This window comes from Melitaea cinxia, chromosome 1, assembly GCF_905220565.1.
Source record: "Melitaea cinxia chromosome 1, ilMelCinx1.1, whole genome shotgun sequence".
NCBI lineage: Eukaryota > Metazoa > Arthropoda > Insecta > Lepidoptera > Nymphalidae > Melitaea > Melitaea cinxia.
This window is the reverse complement of record NC_059394.1, coordinates 15,705,281-15,727,659: the sequence shown is the minus strand read 5'-3', so window position 1 is coordinate 15,727,659 and position 22,379 is coordinate 15,705,281. Positions and strand designations below refer to the sequence as shown.

The following is a 22,379-nucleotide window of genomic DNA, read 5'->3' as shown; positions in this document are numbered from 1 at the left end:
GAAAGCTGATGTTTATCATGTGGTCACATATAAATTTTATCGAGATCTGATAACTACTTTTTGAGTAATCTTTGATAACGCGTAGTTGCTCGACTATTTTTTCGTCGATCTACGTTGTATTACTTGTCGATGTAATTGAAGTCGGTTTTTTTTTCGTTTGCGAGCAAACACAATTATTTTACAGAAAATCCGTAACTATTCAAAGTTTCATATTACAATGAAAATCTTTGACAGGAGACGACACCATGCTATTTTTAATTAGTATTTATTTATAATCTGTCATCTGACTGTCATCCGGATAAGTCGTTTCGTAACTTTTTCACGTTTTAATTCTGTTTATAGCAGTTTAACCCGCGTAACAATCTGTGAAAACTAAAATTAGTGAACTTTGGAACTTTTGAAATAGTTTACAATATAAGTGCATGGATATTTCGAAGGTGAACTTTAGTAATACAGGAATACAGACTGTTAGTGGATGTGAGAAAATAAGACTACCTCCAATTATATTTATAATTTATATTGCCACTAATCGGGTAAACAGTGCAATAAGCGTATTCTTAAAACTATTAATTATATATTTTTTATTCTTGTTCTGATATCGATTCTTTAGAATTTTTTTTCGCTGTACTGGTTTTTATACACATCGTAGTAACAGCAAAATGATAAACGAATGCTACATTTGTAAAGTTGCTGTGTTAGTTACGCAAAAGAGAACTAAATGTATAAAATGTCATACTCAATGTCACTTGGACTGTATAAGTCCAACGGACAGTAACAAATCCGTAGGACCTCGCGGAAAATGGTTATGTCCTCCTTGTGCGTTGACGGCGAATAAGGGAGAAAAAAATATTAAATCGCCAAGCAGTGAGAGTAAAATTAAAGAAATTGAAAATAATACACAGGTACTATCAACTCCGAGTACTTCAACAGAGGAGCAACACCTGGATAAAAATTCTCCTCTGCTATTGGCAATAAGGAACGAGGTTAATGAAGTCGTATCAGGCACTATTGGAAGTGAACTTTCTATAATTCGTAATGAACTAAGTGGCTTACATGACATAAAAGTGTCGCTAGATTATCTGTCAAACTTGTTTGATAGTGTGAAACAAGAACTGAAAGAGGCTAGGACAGAGATAGTTGAGCTTAAAAAGGAGAACAACAACCTCAGAGAAATCGTTGCAGCTAACAGTAGCACTATTGACTTACTAGAAAAAGAATTAAGATCAAATAATATTGAACTACATTGTGTCCCAGAATTTAGAAGTGAAAATCTAGTAAACGTAGTTGAAAATATTGGTAACGTAATAAAGGTCCCAATACAAGAAGGACAAATAACTAAGTGTACAAGAATAGCTAAGTTTAACAAAAATTCCTCACGTCCTAGATCCGTTCTTGTCAAATTCGCGAATCAGTTTCTGAGGGACCGTTTTCTGGCTGGTGTTGCTAAGTTTAATAAATCTAATTCAGATAACAAATTAAATACATCACACATCGGAATATCAGGAGAAAAAGCTCCGATTTATGTCCAGGAAAATTTGACTGCAGTGGCCAAAGAGATTCACAGTGCGACACGCATTTTTGCAAGAGAAAAAGGATATCGTTTTCTATGGACTCGCAACGGAAGAATTTTCTTACGAAAATCTATATCTAGTGATTTAATAGTAGTTAAGACCAAGGAACAATTGCAATCATTAGAATAACTTTGTATTAGAAGTACTTTTTTATTATTATTTTGTATTCCATAAAATTATTGATATTGGACCTCATTGGTTATAATTTTTTTATTTTATTTTTTTAGATTCTACATAGTATTGAATTATTTATATAGTCATTTATGTAAATATATTTTTTATGTCAGATACTATAAGATTTTTTTATCAAAATGTGAGAGGTATAAGAACGAAAACGGTTGAAGTTTATCAATCAATACTAAATTCAGATTTCGACATATTGGTATTTACGGAAACGTGGCTAAATAGTAATATAAGTAGTAATGAGTTTATAGATGATAGATATTACGTATTTCGTAGAGATCGTGAAACTACAAATTCTACTCGCCTGGACGGTGGAGGAGTTCTAATAGCTGTTTCCAAGCGGCATAAATGTCACAGAGTAAACTCGTGGGAAACGAGTAACGAAGATCTTTGGGTTAGTGTAATTTTAGGTGCAAAGACTATCTCAATATGTGGAGTTTATTTGCCCCCACCATTGAACTATGAAAGAATAGAGGGATTCATACAAAATGTGGAAAAAATTATATATAGGCAAAGGTTGACGTTGATAGTTGGAGATTTTAACTTACCAGTAATTAAATGGAACAAAGAAAATGATTATGGACAAAGTTTGATCCCTAGTAACCTCAATACAATTAGCACATTGATAAATGATTTTATATCCGTGTCAGGGTTAAAACAAAATAATAGTACTAGTAATGCTTTTAATAAAAAATTAGACTTAGTATTTAGTAACGTAAGTAATATTGAAGTTGATATTAGCGATTTTTCAGCATGTAAGGTTGACAAACATCATCCACCACTGTCTCTGGAAGTTATCTGTAATTATGATAGTCTTCAACTATCATCGAAGCCGGAATCAACAATACGATATAACTACATGAAAGCAGATTATAGTGCTATTAATGAAAAACTTAAAATAATACCCTGGACCGAATTATTTCAAAATTGCGATGATATAAATAAAATGGTAGATATATTTTATATGGAGTTGCGTAAGGTAATAGAGACAATGATACCAAAAACTAAATCAAAGATTAAAAACAAATATCCTGTCTGGTACTCAAAAAATCTAATTAGAAGATTAGCAGAGAAGAATAAATATAGAATTTTGTATAAAAAATATAAGAATCCACTTGATAACATAGAATTCCACCTACTTAGAAAAAGATGTCAACTCATTATAAAGTTAGAATATAGTCATTATTTGCAGACAGTGGAAGATAATATTAAAATAAATCCTAAATATTTTCATTCATACATAAAAAGAATGAGAAATAATAAATGTGACTATCCTGCGTTAATGACATTTAATGACTGTGAATTTACTGATACGAGAGATATTTGTAATCAATTTGCTCTGCATTTTTCAAGTGCATATGTAACTTACGACAGTAAACTAGACTTAAATCAACACCCGAATCTTCAATCTAACTTGAATTTACAACTCCCTAATGTAGGTATAGAAAAGCAGGAAGTAATAGATCAATTAAATAAACTTGATATACACAAGGGCGCAGGTCCAGACAACATACCACCCGTTTTTGTAAAAAATTGCTCGCAGGCATTAGCAAATCCATTAAGTATTTTATATAAAGTATCCCTAGCAGATGGTATATTTCCGGATGTTTGGAAGAAAGCCAGAATTGTACCTATTTTTAAAAGTGGAGATAGAAAGGACATAACTAAGTATAGGCCCATTTGTATACTATCTGTTTTCTCAAAGATTTTTGAAATCATTATATGTAAATCGCTTAGTTGGCACATTAAACCTGTTATGATTGATAATCAACATGGATTTTTAAAAAATAGATCCACAATGTCTAATTTAGCCTCATTTGTAACGGATATATCTGAAGTACTGGACAGTAACGGGCAAATAGACTGTATCTACACAGATTTGGCCAAGGCTTTTGACGTGGTTGACCACAATATTTTACTACAAAAGTTAATGAATTACGGTATCTGTGGAAAATTTATTGATTGGATTACGTCGTATTTGCATAATCGAGAAATGAACGTTGTAATTGGTGGAAATCAATCTGATACTTTTATTGCTGCATCCGGTGTACCGCAGGGATCGCATCTTGGTCCAATACTCTTTGGAATTTTTATAAACGACGTGCTAACGTGTTTCGAGCATTCTAAAATATATTTATATGCGGATGATCTAAAAATGTTTAAACAAATATCAACAACAGATGATTCCATAAAAATGCAAGCAGATTTAGAAAGACTTGTATCGTGGTGTGAACGGAATCACTTAACATTAAATCACCAAAAGTGTTATAAAATTACATATAGTCGAAAAATTCGAAATTTTTATTATGATTATAATATTGGGGGTAATAACTTGGTATGTGTTAATGAAATATATGATCTGGGAATCTTAATGGATTCGAAGCTAAGTTTTATCCCACATATAGAAGATATTGTTAAAAAGTCCCTTAAAATGCTGGGATTTATCTTTAGAAATACAAAGGATTTCAAAAAATCATATACAAAAATAGTACTTTTTAATTCATATATCAGGAGTAAAATCGAATATTGTTCAATTGTCTGGAACCCATACTACCAAATTCACAAAAATAGATTAGAAAGAATACAAAAAAAATTATTACGTGCATTATCTTATAAAGACAATTTAGAATATAACTACAATAAAATGTTGAAACACTATAAAGTATTGTCATTGTCTACACGAAGAGATGTTTTGGATCTTTGCTTTTTAAATAAAATTATTAGAGGAGATATTGACTGTCCTGATTTGGTCCGAAGATTAAAACTGGCAATCCCTAGAAAACCTATGAGGACTACCAGATCAAAACAAACATTCGTGAGCAGATTTGCTAGAACCAATTTGGGCATGAATACATGCTTAAATAGAATCATAAACTTGTATAATTCAATTTTAAAAGAGGATGCAGATATTGATATTTTTAGATATTCTGGGAAAGCATTCAAGAGAAAAGTTAAGATGCTTTTTTTACATTTGAACTCAAATTAGTTACCTACTGTATGAAGTTATGAACATTATTTCCATATTATACTTTAAATTAGCTGATTTCTTGTACCTCAAACCGTTTACTTATAGATATATTACATTTATAATTTTTATATTTATTCATAGAATTCCCGATGTATTATCATATTAATTGTTGTATTACGTTGTTTTTTTTTTACATATACCTACATATTTTAACTTTTTTCTTTTAAATATTTTTTACTGTTTTAGCACGGGTTTTAATTGTTGTAATTTTTTTTTTTTTATAGTTGGTTTTATACTTTTATTGATGAGTTAATTTTTCATAAGATAGATATTTATTGTTAGTATAAGTTTCGAAGCAACTGTTTAAAGTGTATTGCATGCTGAGTTAGCCTATAAGTGTGGTGTATAGTGTAAGATATTCTGTTTAACTATATAATTATGATAGAAACCACTGTATACTACGTTGGCTTCCTATGTAAATAAATAAATAAATAAATAATCTATTGATGTCATACATACATACACATATAAACGAATAACAAAGACTACACGCACCTCATCCAGCAGTTTGATAGGCGCAGTCGGTAGAACGGTCTCCATGTCCATGCGCGCGCGTGCCTGCCCGAGCGTCATGAGCGCGTCGCCTTGCGCGGACACCGCTGACGTCATCGCCTCCACCGCCAGCCGCTGTGCTAGCTCGGGGCTCATGCCTTTTGCTCCACGTTTCGACTATAAAATCGAATTAAAATAATACGGAACTCAAAAAAGGAGGAGGTTACTCAATTCGACCATCGTATATATATATTTTTTTATGTATGTTCGGGGATAACTTCGTCGTTTATAAACCGATTTTGATAATTATTTTTTTTGTTGGAAAGAAGATATCCCTAGTTTGGCACCATGATAAAGAAACCAAGATCTGATGATGATGGGATCCCAGAGAAATAGAGGAAAACTCTCGAAAATCCGCATAACTTTTTACTGGGTGTACCGAGTTTAATGATTTTTAATTTAATCGAAAGCCAATGTTTATTATGTGGTCACATTTAAATTTCATCAAAAATCTGATAACAACTTTTGGAGTAATCTTTGATAATGCGTATTTACTTGACTATTTTTTCGTCTACCAACGTTGTATTACTTGTCGATATAATTGAAGTCGGTTTTTCTTTGTTTGCCTGCAAACACAATTATTAAAGTTTAATCGTTAGGTGTCCAATTGAGATAAAAAATACCCTATCTACCAAGTTGTACCAAATTACAGATGCTTACGAAATTTTATAAAAATTAGTTCACTAGTTTCGGAGTTTATCGCCCACATACATCGTGATACGAATTATATATATATATATATAGTTATCTCTAATAATGCATATTTACTTGACTATTTTTTCGTCTACCTACGTTGTATTACTTGGTTTGATGTAATTTAAGTCGGATTTTTTTTTGTTTGCGAGAAAACACAATTATACCTTTTCGAATTCAATGCCCATTTTCCTAACGAGCTGAGCCGCTTTCGCCGTGCCGCCGTGCATCAGTTTGAAGTTCGCGAGTCTGATACGCTGTAGCTCCAAGTCTGTATTGTATGCGTATATCTCTGCTTTTCTGTAAATTTATATAAAAAAGACACTAACCAATTAATATTGAGTAAAATTAAAACCATTCTGAGCCAAGTAACTGCTCAAAAAATATTCAAGGAAAAATCAAGAAGAGCTGTATATTTTATACTACGACTCGGAAAGCGTATTAAGTATTTATCTCGCTTTTATCACGAACTTTAACAATAACTATTAGAGTGCATGTAGGCGGTGCCGCAACGTTTTATTGACCGAATTGAGCGGGTAACCGCATCATCTCCATGTGTAGTTGTATAGTGTTATTACGTCATAAATGCGTTTGCTTATATGCGACGACGCCAGGTCTTTGACGTTTCACAATAAACCCGCAATTAGAAATGTAGTAATATAATTATACCCTATTTAACTTATTGTTAAGACATAAATATATCTACATTTATGCGAATTTTTATTACTTTCGTTTAGATAAAAAGCTTTTTGTGAATGTAAAATTGGAAACTACGAGACGTTTTGTAAAATAATTGTATTGTTGTGTACTGTTTGTTTCCCAATAAATAAATAAAATAAAAAATAAAAATATATTTAAAGTTCCCCACTAAGCAAATATTCACTCACTATATGTAAAGACTTACTATATTATTTATATGTGAAGACGAAGTTATACAGATACTTTAAAGTTTTAGTATAACACTAGCTGACCCGGCGAACTTCGTATCGCCTAACAGTCGATTCTTTAATTTTATTATTTTTTTTTTTTTAGAATTTTTCTCTCCGTAAGAACCATCCTTGTACTTCAAGGAATATTTTAAAAAAAGAATTAGCGAAATCGGTCCAACCGTTCTCGAGTTTTGCGCTTAGTAACACATTCAGCGACTCATTTTTATATTATAGATTAAATATATATTGAATATATATCACTCTAGATATCTAGAATACATTTTATATTTGGACACATACGTCTAACGGACGGGCATTGTTTGATAGATAGAGTAATAATATTCTCATCTAGGTATATGCTACAGAAAACTAGTAACTCATTTACAAATAGAAACTATCATAAAATTATATTTTAGTTTTACTTGGCTCTCCTCATTGCAGCTGCGTTCATGTCATCTGTGTACAATTTCAAAAGAATTGCTTCTTCTTGAATTTTTTGGTTTTGAGCACTGACTCGTGCTTGCCATTTATTGTTAGCCTAAATAAAATGTTCATTTCAATAGATGTTTTAATTATTTGTGAAAACTTGGTGTAAAAAAAAAACAGAAAGGTATTTAATAATATTAAACTAAAATTTTACAGATAACGCTGTGTGTATATATATATATATATATATATATATATATATATATATATATATATATATATATATATATATATATATATCCGAATGTTTGTCTATATGTCCTTTCGAGAATCGTAAACTATGCATTTGATCATGTCATGGCCTTCAGCAAAGTGTTGTGCATAAGTCCACAAAGGTTTCTGAGTTGGTTCGACAAAAAAAAATCGTAGCAACGTGCGCAGGGTAGGTACAGCTAGTATTAAATAAATTTAACGCTAAGGTATACGAGTAGAAATAAAATATTGCGTAATTTCCCCCAATATATTACATTTTTGAATTTGACAGGAAAAATTGACGTCGTCAAAGCTTTTTAATCTGTATAAAAACCGCAGTTGATTGAGCGGCACTACCTGTGCTCTATCTCTGTATTAAATACATAGGCCATGCTATATATAGAACAGTGATAAACAATTTTATTAATACGGACATATTGTTTTTCTAAGTTTCTTCTTTCTTTCTTTTTTTAATAAAATACTAAGGCATCAACAATTAGACATCCTTGAACAAGGTAAATGAGTTCAAATAGCTCGGTCACATTGCTACAAAACGTCTCGATAGCAATACTGGAGAAATACGAGCGTCTGCCGATGTCGGTTCGGGTAAATACGTTTGCTCGTAATTACACGCTACATATTAAACGATGCCAGTAAAGGTAACATAATTAAAAGCTAGAGCTAAAGCGTTAGTTTTTATTTTATTTTTTAATTTTTAAACGACTTCAGAAAAAGGAAGTCGGTCTCATTTCGACTTTTTTTATGTGTCTTATCAATTATTGTTAAATTATTTCATTTATATTTTAGGCTTATTACGAATTGACAAAAAAATAAATAAATAAAAGGTTTTAAAAATATGTGATTAGCACTAATTTCGCCAATAAACGTCACGCAGTGTGGCAGTTTAAGAAATTGTTTTTTTTTTTAACGTTGAAATTGTAAGTGTTTAGTTCAAAATAAAGAATTTATTTATTTAAATAAACCGAGTATGTTATTATAATTATATATTATTTTCTTTATTATTGTAAGAAAAAAACATAATACCTCATCTTCTAAGCGCTTTTGTTTTGCTTCTCTTTCTTGCTTTAACCTATTCAACCTTTTCTTCTCGTTGGCCCTCCACTGCCGTACCATTGTTATCTTTCTTCGGAGTTCCATTTCAGCCGCTGCCTGTACTCTTTGTTTGATACGATTTTCTTTTTCGTGCGCTCGTGCAGCACGTTCCTTGCGTTGTTTTTCATTAAATTCTGCCAAATATTTCATTCTGGCTTGAATTTTCTTTTCTTGTTCTTTCGCTCTGAAAGTAATTAATCAATTTATATTTTATTGTATTAAGTAAATCAAGATTTAAAAAAAAACACAAAAAAGTTTCATTTTTTAATTAGCTTCCAGGATTCATTTTGAAATCTCACAATATTAAAATTGACAATCTGGTTCATAGCAAATAAACATCTAACCCTTAATTTATGTGTAGGATAGATAGGATAAATAGATCGATTAATAAGTATCTAGGACAATATTTTAGAAATTCATTCTAATTACGACCTGCCTATAATATTATAGCTCACTTTCAAAGCTTAGGTACAATTTCTCTCTTAGCTTCGTCTCATTCCGTTGCCTCCTTTTAAATAAATCTCGGTAGCTCAGTCACTTTGATTTACGTATGTTATTCACATTTAAAAGCTCTAAAACGCGATAAAACTGCAGTTAGGGGATTATTTAACTCCAGTTTTACACTTTTTTTCAGAAGCAAGGTATTTTATTAAGAATTTAGTGTTGAGTATTTTAGTAATAATTTTAGTCTAAAGATTCCAAGTAAGGTCGGATTTTCATTTATCTGCTTTGCGGGCTTTAAAATATATAGTAGTAGTCTTAGGCTTATCCGACCTGGACTAAACTATGTCTGTTTCAAATTTTATCTAAATCTGTTTGACTTTGACATGATTGGGTAACATGCATCTTATATATAAAATTCGCGTATCAAAATGTTAGTTACCATAGTCCTCCGAAACGAATGGACCGATTTTTATGAAATTGGGTAGGTCTGAGAATTGGCCAACATCTATTTTTCATTCCCCTAAGTTATAAGGGAGAAGTACATATAATATGTCAAAACAACGTTTGCGGGGTCGGCTAGTATATTAATAAAGTTTGAAACAACAAAACATTGTAATTGTGATAATATATATGTCAATATGTATTCGTCTAAAAACTGAAGAATCTCTTTTATAAACAAAAAATATATATAATGTACCAAATAAGTCATGTAGAATAAATTATCATAAGAACGAAATAATAAAGACGGCTCGTAATACTGAATGTTGGGCCTACAATCAATCTGTTTGTCAACAAGACATCAACAATCAGTGAATTTACGTTTCAGCAACAGCAAACATTGGATGCAAATTGTCAAGCATTGGATGTAAATTGTCAAACATTGTACCCAACGTACACACGGTAATAATACACACAGTAACACATAGCGATACACACAGAAACTATACTTGATTGTAGTGCCGACGTCGCTTGACGAATGACTCAGTTAAATGGGTTATGCAAATGTGAACCAAGTTTACAAGTTTCGTGAAAGCTTTAAGCCTAGATTGCGCAACACAAGTTGGGGCTATCTAACATTTGAATATTAATCTCTTAGGAAAAGTGGTACCAACTTATCGAAAATTTTATTTTTCTTGAGGTATAAAATGTACATTTAACATGTGTATATTCTAGATGCGTGCATGCGTATAAGTACACGTGTATGTGCGCAATGGTTATTATACTTGTACTAACAACTACTACTAAATATTATTATTTATTTATTTTATACTTTATTGTACACCACAAATATATTACAAACAAAGCATAAATATAGTTACAGACAGTGAAGTACAATGGGCGGACTTATGGCTAATTAGCCATTTTTTCAAGACAATCCAGACATAAAAAGGAATCTTATTATCTAAATTGGGTAGGTGAAATATATAATAAACTTACATACAAATGTCTACATTCTAATACTTATAGAAAATACATAAAAAAATAAAAAGAAGAATAAAAATATAATATATATTCTATCATAAACTAATAAAGTATGTGAACAATGAACGTAAATTGAAGATAACAATTAAGTGAAATGATAAAAACGCAAATAATACATATATTATAAATAAAAAGAGAAAAAAAAGAAAAGAATTTACATCATATTACACTAAATCGTCTCCATCATAACATAGTAATCCTTAACGCGTTTCTAAGTCAACAGTGATTTAGCCTCCCTTATGGGTAAGAGCAGACTATTCCATAATTTAATAGCCAGAATAGTAAAAAACTTATTTTTATAAATTAGTATGGGTCACACTAAAGTTTCCACGATATAGGCGTTTGTGTTTATGTTCTGCATGTTTTCAGATCCCTGATAGAAGTATTTTATCCTATTCCTATGATCCGTTAAGCGTCGAGCATTTATTATTATTTTTTTTATAAAATATTTCGTAAAATATAGATAGCTCGTAACAGAATTGACATTTTTACTCCAATTTTTTTCTTTCATTTTCTTCTTTAGAAACAGCTTCAGCTATAAGCTTGTAAGGAAGGAAGAGACAAAGGCTCTTTGTCTTTGACGTAATGCCCTTTGAATTGCGTTCTTGTTACGTATTTTACGAATTTTAATTTTACTTTCAACTATAGAAATAAATATATAGTACGAGATACGAACTAGAGACCACCTTCAACCATCTACTTAATGGATGAAAATTTCTTAATATTTATTTATTTATTTTATTTATTACTTCATGCATAAATATAATCAAACACTTTTACGTAGTAAAAAAAAAGGAAAAAAACAACAGTACAGAAATAAAATTAAACAAAAAGTAGTTACAATGACAGCATGCAAAGGCGGTCTTATTGCTTTAAGCAATCTCTTCCAGACAACCTCAGGAAAAAGGAGATTATTTTAGTGTATTAGAAAAATAATTAAAATAATATAGTCTGGCCAGGAAATTTCCAGTCAACTTTTTCGTGATTTATCTTTAACATATTAAAGAAATTAATCATTTTATTTTTTTCTATTAAGCAGATGGTTGAAGGTCATGTGTAGTTCGTATCTAAGACTATAGATATTAGAGAATATAAACCCTATACGAATGGGTCTTACTGGGTTAATATTAACGTATTATAAAATTTTAAGCGAAAATTTTATCTAACCCGATAAGGCTAATTACTCACAAAATTTATTTATTTTCAGATCATGAGGATCGATTTGTTTATTAAATTCAATTGACGTATGTATTTAAATTTGAATGGATGTAGTCATTTATTTGTTAACTAGCTGTAACCGCGATTACATCCGCGTGGAATTAAAAAAAAAGTTTTTGTTCAGTTCGCAGTTATAAAATTAAATAAATGTCTAAAATAAAAGTAGCCTAAGTTACTCATCATAACAACAGCTATCTGCCAATCAAAGTCAAGTCAAAATCGGTCCAGCCGTTTCAGAGATTAGCCGGAACAAACAGACAGACAGACAGACAAAAATTGTAAAAAAAATGTTATTAAGGTATATGTACCGTGTATTTGAAATTTTTTATATGATTATGCATGTTAACAATAGAATTATAAAGATGCCAATTAAACACTACATGTAAAGGTGCCTGAAGAAGATTTAATATAAGATTTAAATGTCGCATGAATTTACAATTGGTATTTTGATTGGCATCTTATACCCACTTCCCTGATAACTCCAATATTGTAAATATTTAATGTTACATGAGTTTACCTGATGCGAAGATAGACCAAAACACAACAGGTAGAACGCAATGTACCTAACTAGCTATTTATACGGCGTAAGATTAGTTTCCAGCATATAAATTAACGCTTCCGACCAACAGCAGACTTTTGTGGAAAAAAAAATCTGGCTACATGCCAGCTAACGTTTGTTTAAAGCCGGTCCTGAGTATACTTATCAGCGAATATATATAGTAATATATATATACATACATATGGCCCGTAGTTTTTTTGAAGTAACCTTCTTTATGCACGCTTGAATTGGGGAGTAAGCTGTTGAATGCGTTATGAGAGCGTTACGAAAAATGTGATCGCGAGAGGCGAACAGAACTTGAAAGGGATATAAAAGTTAGTGAAGATAGGAAGAGAGAGTTACGTTTCGTAAGTTTTACTTGTCGTGTGGTCTAAAGGACACTCGTTTTTTAAATCTGTTTATTGTTGAAATTATGTTAAAAGTTTCTCCAGTCATTATTTGATGGTAATTATTCCATTTTCAAATAGTTATTGCATACGTCACAGGACGCGGTTTCATGTACCAGGTAATATCGTTGAGTTTTAAGGTACCTACTGAATTTGTATTTAAATTTTAATTCGCGCTTAGTGGTGATGAAAATATGAAATACAAAAAGTAGAATATAAGTATAGTACACAATATATATAAAGGTAACCAAACATAATTGTAAATGATGTAGTTATCTGTCGAAATATTTCAGTCAAAGTTGACTTCAAAATTCTCAACACTTAATATCTGTATTATATTTTGATAGTCTCCTTTATAATACCAATACAAATAAAACGTTAATCTCAAAAAAAAAGATTCATTAAAATTTTAAAACAAGATTGCCAAAATTATTTTGTAAAGAATCAAATATTTTTAACAATTCTTCTTTACGAAGCGACAGTATCATCTATCGAGTAAATAACTTAAGGTTATTACGATAAGACTCGAACGAGCATTAATTCGATATCACGAGACTGTCCGATCAATGCTTCGATAATTCAAGTTATTGAATACTGCATTTTGCTATTAAATCATAAAATTCTAAACGGGGATTTTTCCTGTTTTCTTTATGTTGTAAAACTATGTTAAGAAAGTTTTATATCGAATAAATAAAGGTATTATGTACTTAAAGTACGTAAAATTGCATAAAATCTATATATACTTATAAATAAAATTGAATTGTCTATTTGTGATTTTAAAATAACTGTGTTTTTTTTAAGTGCATATAGTTATTTACGCAATACGAAAACACAAACAAACGGTTTTAAAATTTTTGTCTTTCTGTCTGTCTGTCTGTCTTTCTCTTTGTCCAGGCTAATCTATGGAACGGCTTATCGATCTTTATGAGACTTTCACTAGAAGATAGAGGAGGTTGTGGAGAAACATATAGGTTACTTATTACGCTGGAAAAACCGTGTTTACCGCGCCCGAGTTAAAACCCAGTTAGATATGAAATAGTCAAACGTTTTCTATTAACTAAATACGATAATTCTTGCGAGAAAATCTATACATCTATACTAATATTATAAAACTGAACAGTTTGTTTATTTGTATAAACGTGCTAACCTCAGGGTCTACTCGTTCGAATTGCTATTTATTGTCCTGAAATTAACGCTGGTGGTACCGCAGAGCAAAGCTAGTTTATTAATAAAAAATAATAATATTATACTATGATGTATGCAGTAGTAACTTGTTACGTTTTAAAAGACCCTAATAGCTTGTAGAAAGCAAAAACGTAAAACACGTCGCTTATCGCTCATGTGTAATTTTTAATACTCGTAATGTGCTGTGTGGCTACGGCACTAAAGAATTTAGCCACCCCCTCTCTTCCCGTGGGTGTCGTAAGAGGCGACTAAGGGATAACAAGGTTCCACAACCACCTTGGAACTTAAAAAGCCGACCGATGGCGGGATAACCATCCAACTGCTGGCTTTGAAATACACAGGCCGAAGACGGGCAGCAGCGTCTTCGGTGCGACAAAGCCCGTACTGCGGTCACCAACTCGCCTGCCCAGCGCGGTGACTATGGGCAAAACACATAAGTTCACGTTATTTTTGACGTAAACTTGTGGAGGCCTATGTCCAGCAGTGGACTGTATAGGCTGTAATGATGAATATGTAAAATAATAATAAAAAAGGTTAGCAAGGTCAAACGAAATAGATATTTTTATACGATAAAAGAGACGGAAAAGGTAGGCATTTTGCCGATAGACCAGCGTCTGCAAATTATTTGAGTCTGAATCTGACAGGTTATTGAATATATAGAGTGGCTGACATATGATCTTATATATAAGAACTTATATGGTAAGAATCAATCAGAAAACCTATATCTTACATGATTTATAATAATTATCGTATGTAAATTGCTCATTAACATTCTGTTTACGACCACTTATTTAAATGGGCTAGGACGAAAACCTTGATCCAAGTTTTCGAAAGAAGCTTTAGAACAAATACAAATCGCTTGGAGTGGGAATCGAAACCGCGATGTCGTAAAGGCCATCTTTACTGATAGAAGTTTACCTCTACATAAGTTATCGAAACTTTTATCAGTACGATAATTCACCTCGGCTGATTATCTACAAATTTTTAGCCTATGAATACAGAGAATTGACTGATTAAGTGAAGTCTGATAGTAAAAAGAACATATATCTGAAGTTTTAATGTGTTCAATACGTTTATACAGCAAGTAGAATTGTTACCAATTGGTTAAGCAAACCATAATATTAACCAGGTCAATAGCCTTTACCATTTATAGGCAAGTATTTGAAAAATTATTAGTTATTGATATAGTATTATTCTCAATTCATCCAAAGACTAGGTATCTCCGGAACAAAAATTGTCATATGGTAGAAGCATATAAAACTATATAATAAAAAGAAAACAAGAAAAACGTAAAGCCGTGTACCCATGACAGTGCCAATTTGCAATCGGCCTTGGTACCCTCATACCGTTATCGATTACGACTACTCATAATACATTTTAAATGCAGTTATTTTGCATAATTTATATCAGTCGTTAGACCATTTTGCTTTTTGAAACGAAAATCGCACCAGCAAATGTTTCCTTTCAAACGTTTGTTTTTACTTAGACTGAAATCTTAACCTAAAATCCTTTCAACTACTTGTGTTAGCTGAGCGTTTCGCTCAGATTAGGTAAGTGCGGGTATAATGTAAATGATATAAGAAACTAGTCCGGCGAGTAAATGTTCTGACTATTATAATTCTATTACAGATTTTTTTAAACTTTTTTTTTGAGTGTGTTTGTTGTTATGTTATGCGTATTTTAAACGCGTGAACTAAAAACACTAGAATTAATATATATATATATATATATATATATATATATATATATATATATATATATATATATATATATATATATATATATATATATATATATATATATATATGTTTAAAATTTGCCTTTTCGAACTGTTTCAACAATTTTATCGTTTAATTCGCATCCATACGATAGATTTGTAAATTTCATTTCAATTTTTTTTCTATATAATATCTTTTACTTTTGTACACAAGGAGTACTACGATTAACAAATGATAATGTCAATATAACAACCGCTCTGGTGTAGTGGTACGAGTAGTCGCCTAAAACACCGAAGGTGCGGGTTCGATTCCCGCTCGGGATGGATATTTGTATTTGTACAAATATTTCATTCCGGTTTGGGTGTCTGTCCTTGTGGGTCTCCCCACCGTGCCTCGGAGAACACGTTAAGCCGTCGGTCCCGGTTTTTATCATGTATACTTAATTCGTTACTCATAGTAGGTAATATATCCGCCAACGCGCACTGGAGCAGCGTGGTGGATTAAGCTCTAATCATTCTACTACATGGAGAAAGAGGGCTAGAGAGGCCCAACTGTGGGATGTTACAGACTGAATGCATACGTATGCCAATTATTACTCTCGTTATTGCAAATTCTATACTCACATTCATTTTTAATACGTAAATAGAGAACACAAACACGAGTTTGTGCTTAATTGCTCAAAATAATAGATAATTATTCAAATCCCACGTTGAAAGGCGAACAGTAACGAATTGGGGCTATTAATCACTTGGACGCCGCTCATGTTATGTTGCTTAAATATTACAATTTTCATTTTACACACTTGAATATATAACATTGGAATGGTGGAAAATTTAACGTGTATTGTTTTTATTGTTTTTTAAAACGTATTTCTAACTAATCCTAACGTGCTCATCCGTATATTTAATAGCTTTGATAATATCGATCGATACTGCTGTTATAAAAACGTGAACTGTGTTAGGTAGTTTGTTTGTGGGCTTATAGAGGTAAATCTCTAGAACTATGAAACAGATCATATAAAAATGAACGTTTGTCTGTATGTCATTTATAGAATCGTAAACTATGCATTTGATCATGATCTTCAGCAAAGTGTTGTGCATGAGTCCACAAAGGTTTCTGAGTCGGTACGATCAAAACAATAAAAATAAAAAAAGGCGTAGCAACGCGCGCAGGTACAGCTAGTTCCTTAATAAATTACAAAACTAAACAAATCTATAGGTTAGCTGTTAGTGTTTTCCTACATACTACGTTTTAATAATCAATTGAATTGGTGTTATTTGTTAACTATATTTCCGATACAAGACCCTCTGTGTTTAGGAAAGGAAAAAGAAAAGAAACACGTTTATTCGGAACATCACACAAATCGCAGACAGTTTTTACACAAAAAAATACAGTGAAATAGAAATAATAATAATTAATAAATAAGTACATATAGAAAAAAAAATTACAAGACCAGTAATATAGACTACAAAAATAAACTATATCATCAAGAAAAAAAAAGTAAAAAAAATGTAAATCTAAAAATTTCCAAAAAAGTTATGAAAAAAAAGACGAACAAACAAGAAATTTGTTGTTTGAATTTTCTTTTTTAACAAAATGGAACAAAATGCTTTATGAAAGACTTTTTAGGAAGGTGAATTTTTTACAAAGCTGTATTGTTATCGAAACCTTTTTTGAAAGGTCACTTTGTAAAGGAATAATAATAAATTCAATCTGTTATTATTTTATAAAGGAAAATTTTAAGAGAGAAATCTACAAAGTTAAATGAACTTCACTACATTATTTTTTTTTAAATATCCTTTTAGGAAACCTAATCCAGTACCTCTTTTTTAAATTGTTTCAGCACGATAATTATTTTGTTTAATGGTTATTCGACAAAAAAAAAATACAGATTCGATTCCCGCATATAGCATTTTTACTGTGACGGTTTATAAGTTTTATTACTTTCTATAACTTATTTCTATTTCCACACTTATCCTTACTTCGTGTGGAAAATATTATGGTGGAAATAACTTATTAGAAAACCCATCTAGTCATCTTTATTTAGATAATGATACGGCTACTGTGATTCGGTTGGTATAAAATTTAAAATCCCCTACTGCTCCTGTTTCAGTAAATGTAAAGTGACAGCGCTGGGACGATATGAGACAGTGAAATGAATATTCTATAATCAATTTTAGTCCGCCACTCTGCCTGAATCTTTTTCATGGCAAACGAAAGAAACAGAAAATAATATTTAAATACAAATATCTAAATAAGAGGTTTTGAAATTTGTAATTATTCTACTTATTATTATTATTCTTTATTCGTCAAGTCATTTTAACGATCCCACTTCGGAATGAGAGATAATAAGCTGTTAACTTATATACCTTCATTTTGTTGTTTTAAAGGTTGTCTCAAAAGTCTCATAGTCTCGTGTATGAGCAATAATTTATTCAAGGATACTGAAGCTCCATTGATGTTAACATTTTTATTATATAATTTTAACGGATAAAGTATTAGATTTTAAAAATATTCTCTAAAGATTTCAAACCGTTCGTTTTCAATCGTTCGTTTTTACCAGCATGTCAACATAAGCCGCGCGACCCGGGCATAAAGTACATATATATCTGTTTACATACGCGCTTCGAAAGGAGCTTTAGATCGCTCTATTTAAATAATTTATATTTTTTTCTATATATATACAGAAAAAAATATATATATATATATAAAGGTTCCAAAATAAGACGTTGAAAAATAAAACCTATGAAAGTGTACTTGAAATTACAAAAATAACATATCGAGGACCTAACATTAGAAAGGTGGTGCATAGAATCTCGAGGGAAACATCGATTTGCAATTGCAAAACGGCGTCTAACTTACTTAGCCTTGGTCCTAGACGCTCGACATGAAAGGATTGAAAACTGACGGTTCCCAAGGAATAAGTATAGACCAAGGACCGCTAGGATCAGAGCTCACAAAGTGCAAGTTATTTCAAATAAACTGAGATTGGCGTTGAACTAATTAGACCATGTTATAAACGCATTCGTTAACTTTCTGGTTGAAAAGATAACACGGCCGCCTAAAAAAGCCCAAATGACATTTTTTTTTATATCACTAGGTCGGCAAACAAGTGTACGGCTCACCTGATGGTAAGAGATTACCGTAGCTTATAGACGCCAGCAACACCAGAGGCATCGCAAGCGCGTTACCGACTCAATCCCCAAGCCCCCCAGGAGCTCTGGTTACCTTACTCACCAACAGGAACACAATACTGTTTGAAAACAGTATTATTTAGCTGTGATCTTCTGTAAGGTCGAGGTACTACCCCAGTCGGGCTGCTCCATATTTTGAGCAGGAAATTCTTGCTGTGCCCTACCTCAGTTAAAAACCTACCGAAGAAACGAAAAATCGCTGAAGGTGAAGCACAATGACATGGAGGCAGCCATATATAATAACGATATGACACGTTAAAAAAATATATGTCGGTATAAAGTGGCTTGAGAGGCTTTGTAACCACGGTCCAAGCTGAGGGTGTGAAGGTAAGCTACAAATAGGACATTGAGGTAGGGAGCAGGGAGGGGGGAACATTCATATATTCTACTCAAAATCTGGAGAATTTCATCTGGGGTAGTATCTCAACCTTACAGATGACGCAACTAAATAATAAGACAGAATATAGAAGATATAGACGATGATAGCCAAATAATACTCCTCTCAAGTGGTGTTGTATTCCAGTGATTACTAAGATAGTTAGAGCTCTTATGGAGGGTCAGTGGTAGGTTCAGCAACGCGCTTGCGATGCTTTCGGTGTTGCAGGCGTCTGTAAGGTAGCTTTAAGCTGGGTCTTATTTTTATTTACCACTCTTAGTATAAAAATTCCAGTGTCAGACCATATTTTGCTATACTTTTATAGGCAGTATCAGGATTGCTAACCTGAAACTTACATACAAAACCGTATTATTCATTTAGTTTTTGATTTTAGATGATTATTGCAGTGGTCACCACAAAAGGCCTGTTTGAACAGTGCTCCGCGAGATATTTATTATATCTCGTTTATTAGTTTAATTTTTAAAATAAAAAAAAATATATAACGTAGTCGAAATTAAACACTTTTTATTATTTTATTAAAAATAACAGCTACGTACCAGCAATCGTTTTCCGACAAAAAAATCACAAAAGCATGCCTTTTTTCAGCTTTCAACTAGGTCCTGAATGAAATATTATTGACAATAAATACTTTGTATTATTTATCAGTTAAAACATTATGATGATTAACATTTTTCATGTATATTATATTTTTATTTAATAAAACTTACCTACTTTGTGTACTTAAAAACTACATTACGTTTATATTATTGTCGATCGGTTACTTTTACATGTACATTTGAACAAATAATATACACAGTTAACTATTAAGTGTGTTAAGGAGTTATCTTGTTCGGTTGGTTTGCGACCGTTCTATTAGTAGTGACGAGCATAACTTTGCGAAAGCCTGGCAGAATTTGATTCACGTTGATAATTTGCCTCAGGAGTTCAGGACGTAGTTACGGATAGCTCCAGTATCCTTATGTATTATGTTGCCATAATTGCTAAACTACTTTGAAAAATTATTAGTTATTGATATAGTATTATTCTCAATTCATCCAAAGACTAGGTATCTCCGGAACAAAAATTGTCATATGGTAGAAGCATATAAAACTATATAATAAAAAGAAAACAAGAAAAACGTAAAGCCGTGTACCCATGACAGTGCCAATTTGCAATCGGCCTTGGTACCCTCATACCGTTATCGATTACGACTACTCATAATACATTTTAAATGCAGTTATTTTGCATAATTTATATCAGTCGTTAGACCATTTTGCTTTTTGAAACGAAAATCGCACCAGCAAATGTTTCCTTTCAAACGTTTGTTTTTACTTAGACTGAAATCTTAACCTAAAATCCTTTCAACTACTTGTGTTAGCTGAGCGTTTCGCTCAGATTAGGTAAGTGCGGGTATAATGTAAATGATATAAGAAACTAGTCCGGCGAGTAAATGTTCTGACTATTATAATTCTATTACAGATTTTTTTAAACTTTTTTTTTGAGTGTGTTTGTTGTTATGTTATGCGTATTTTAAACGCGTGAACTAAAAACACTAGAAATAATATATATATATATATATATATATATATATATATATATATATATATATATATATATATATATATATATGTTTAAAATTTGCCTTTTCGAACTGTTTCAACAATTTTATCGTTTAATTCGCATCCATACGATAGATTTGTAAATTTCATTTCAATTTTTTTTCTATATAATATCTTTTACTTTTGTACACAAGGAGTACTACGATTAACAAATGATAATGTCAATATAACAACCGCTCTGGTGTAGTGGTACGAGTAGTCGCCTAAAACACCGAAGGTGCGGGTTCGATTCCCGCTCGGGATGGATATTTGTATTTGTACAAATATTTCATTCCGGTTTGGGTGTCTGTCCTTGTGGGTCTCCCCACCGTGCCTCGGAGAACACGTTAAGCCGTCGGTCCCGGTTTTTATCATGTATACTTAATTCGTTACTCATAGTAGGTAATATATCCGCCAACGCGCACTGGAGCAGCGTGGTGGATTAAGCTCTAATCATTCTACTACATGGAGAAAGAGGGCTAGAGAGGCCCAACTGTGGGATGTTACAGACTGAATGCATACGTATGCCAATTATTACTCTCGTTATTGCAAATTCTATACTCACATTCATTTTTAATACGTAAATAGAGAACACAAACACGAGTTTGTGCTTAATTGCTCAAAATAATAGATAATTATTCAAATCCCACGTTGAAAGGCGAACAGTAACGAATTGGGGCTATTAATCACTTGGACGCCGCTCATGTTATGTTGCTTAAATATTACAATTTTCATTTTACACACTTGAATATATAACATTGGAATGGTGGAAAATTTAACGTGTATTGTTTTTATTGTTTTTTAAAACGTATTTCTAACTAATCCTAACGTGCTCATCCGTATATTTAATAGCTTTGATAATATCGATCGATACTGCTGTTATAAAAACGTGAACTGTGTTAGGTAGTTTGTTTGTGGGCTTATAGAGGTAAATCTCTAGAACTATGAAACAGATCATATAAAAATGAACGTTTGTCTGTATGTCATTTATAGAATCGTAAACTATGCATTTGATCATGATCTTCAGCAAAGTGTTGTGCATGAGTCCACAAAGGTTTCTGAGTCGGTACGATCAAAACAATAAAAATAAAAAAAGGCGTAGCAACGCGCGCAGGTACAGCTAGTTCCTTAATAAATTACAAAACTAAACAAATCTATAGGTTAGCTGTTAGTGTTTTCCTACATACTACGTTTTAATAATCAATTGAATTGGTGTTATTTGTTAACTATATTTCCGATACAAGACCCTCTGTGTTTAGGAAAGGAAAAAGAAAAGAAACACGTTTATTCGGAACATCACACAAATCGCAGACAGTTTTTACACAAAAAAATACAGTGAAATAGAAATAATAATAATTAATAAATAAGTACATATAGAAAAAAAAATTACAAGACCAGTAATATAGACTACAAAAATAAACTATATCATCAAGAAAAAAAAAAGTAAAAAAAATGTAAATCTAAAAATTTCC

The 22,379-nt window shown here is 31.6% G+C and overlaps 1 protein-coding gene across 1 annotated transcript in view; it reads right to left on the bottom strand.

Annotated features, from left to right (window-relative positions):
- The window catches only part of LOC123657714, a 45,034-nt gene that overhangs the window by 10,075 nt on the left and 12,580 nt on the right, over positions 1 to 22,379 (bottom strand). Inside the window, exons 4-7 of the mRNA XM_045593236.1 lie at positions 8,679 to 8,931; positions 7,379 to 7,494; positions 6,195 to 6,327; positions 5,278 to 5,451 (exon numbers count right to left, since the gene is read on the bottom strand). Of these exons, the coding sequence (XP_045449192.1) occupies positions 5,278 to 5,451; positions 6,195 to 6,327; positions 7,379 to 7,494; positions 8,679 to 8,931 (676 nt within the window). The remainder of the gene's footprint in view (positions 1 to 5,277; positions 5,452 to 6,194; positions 6,328 to 7,378; positions 7,495 to 8,678; positions 8,932 to 22,379) is intronic.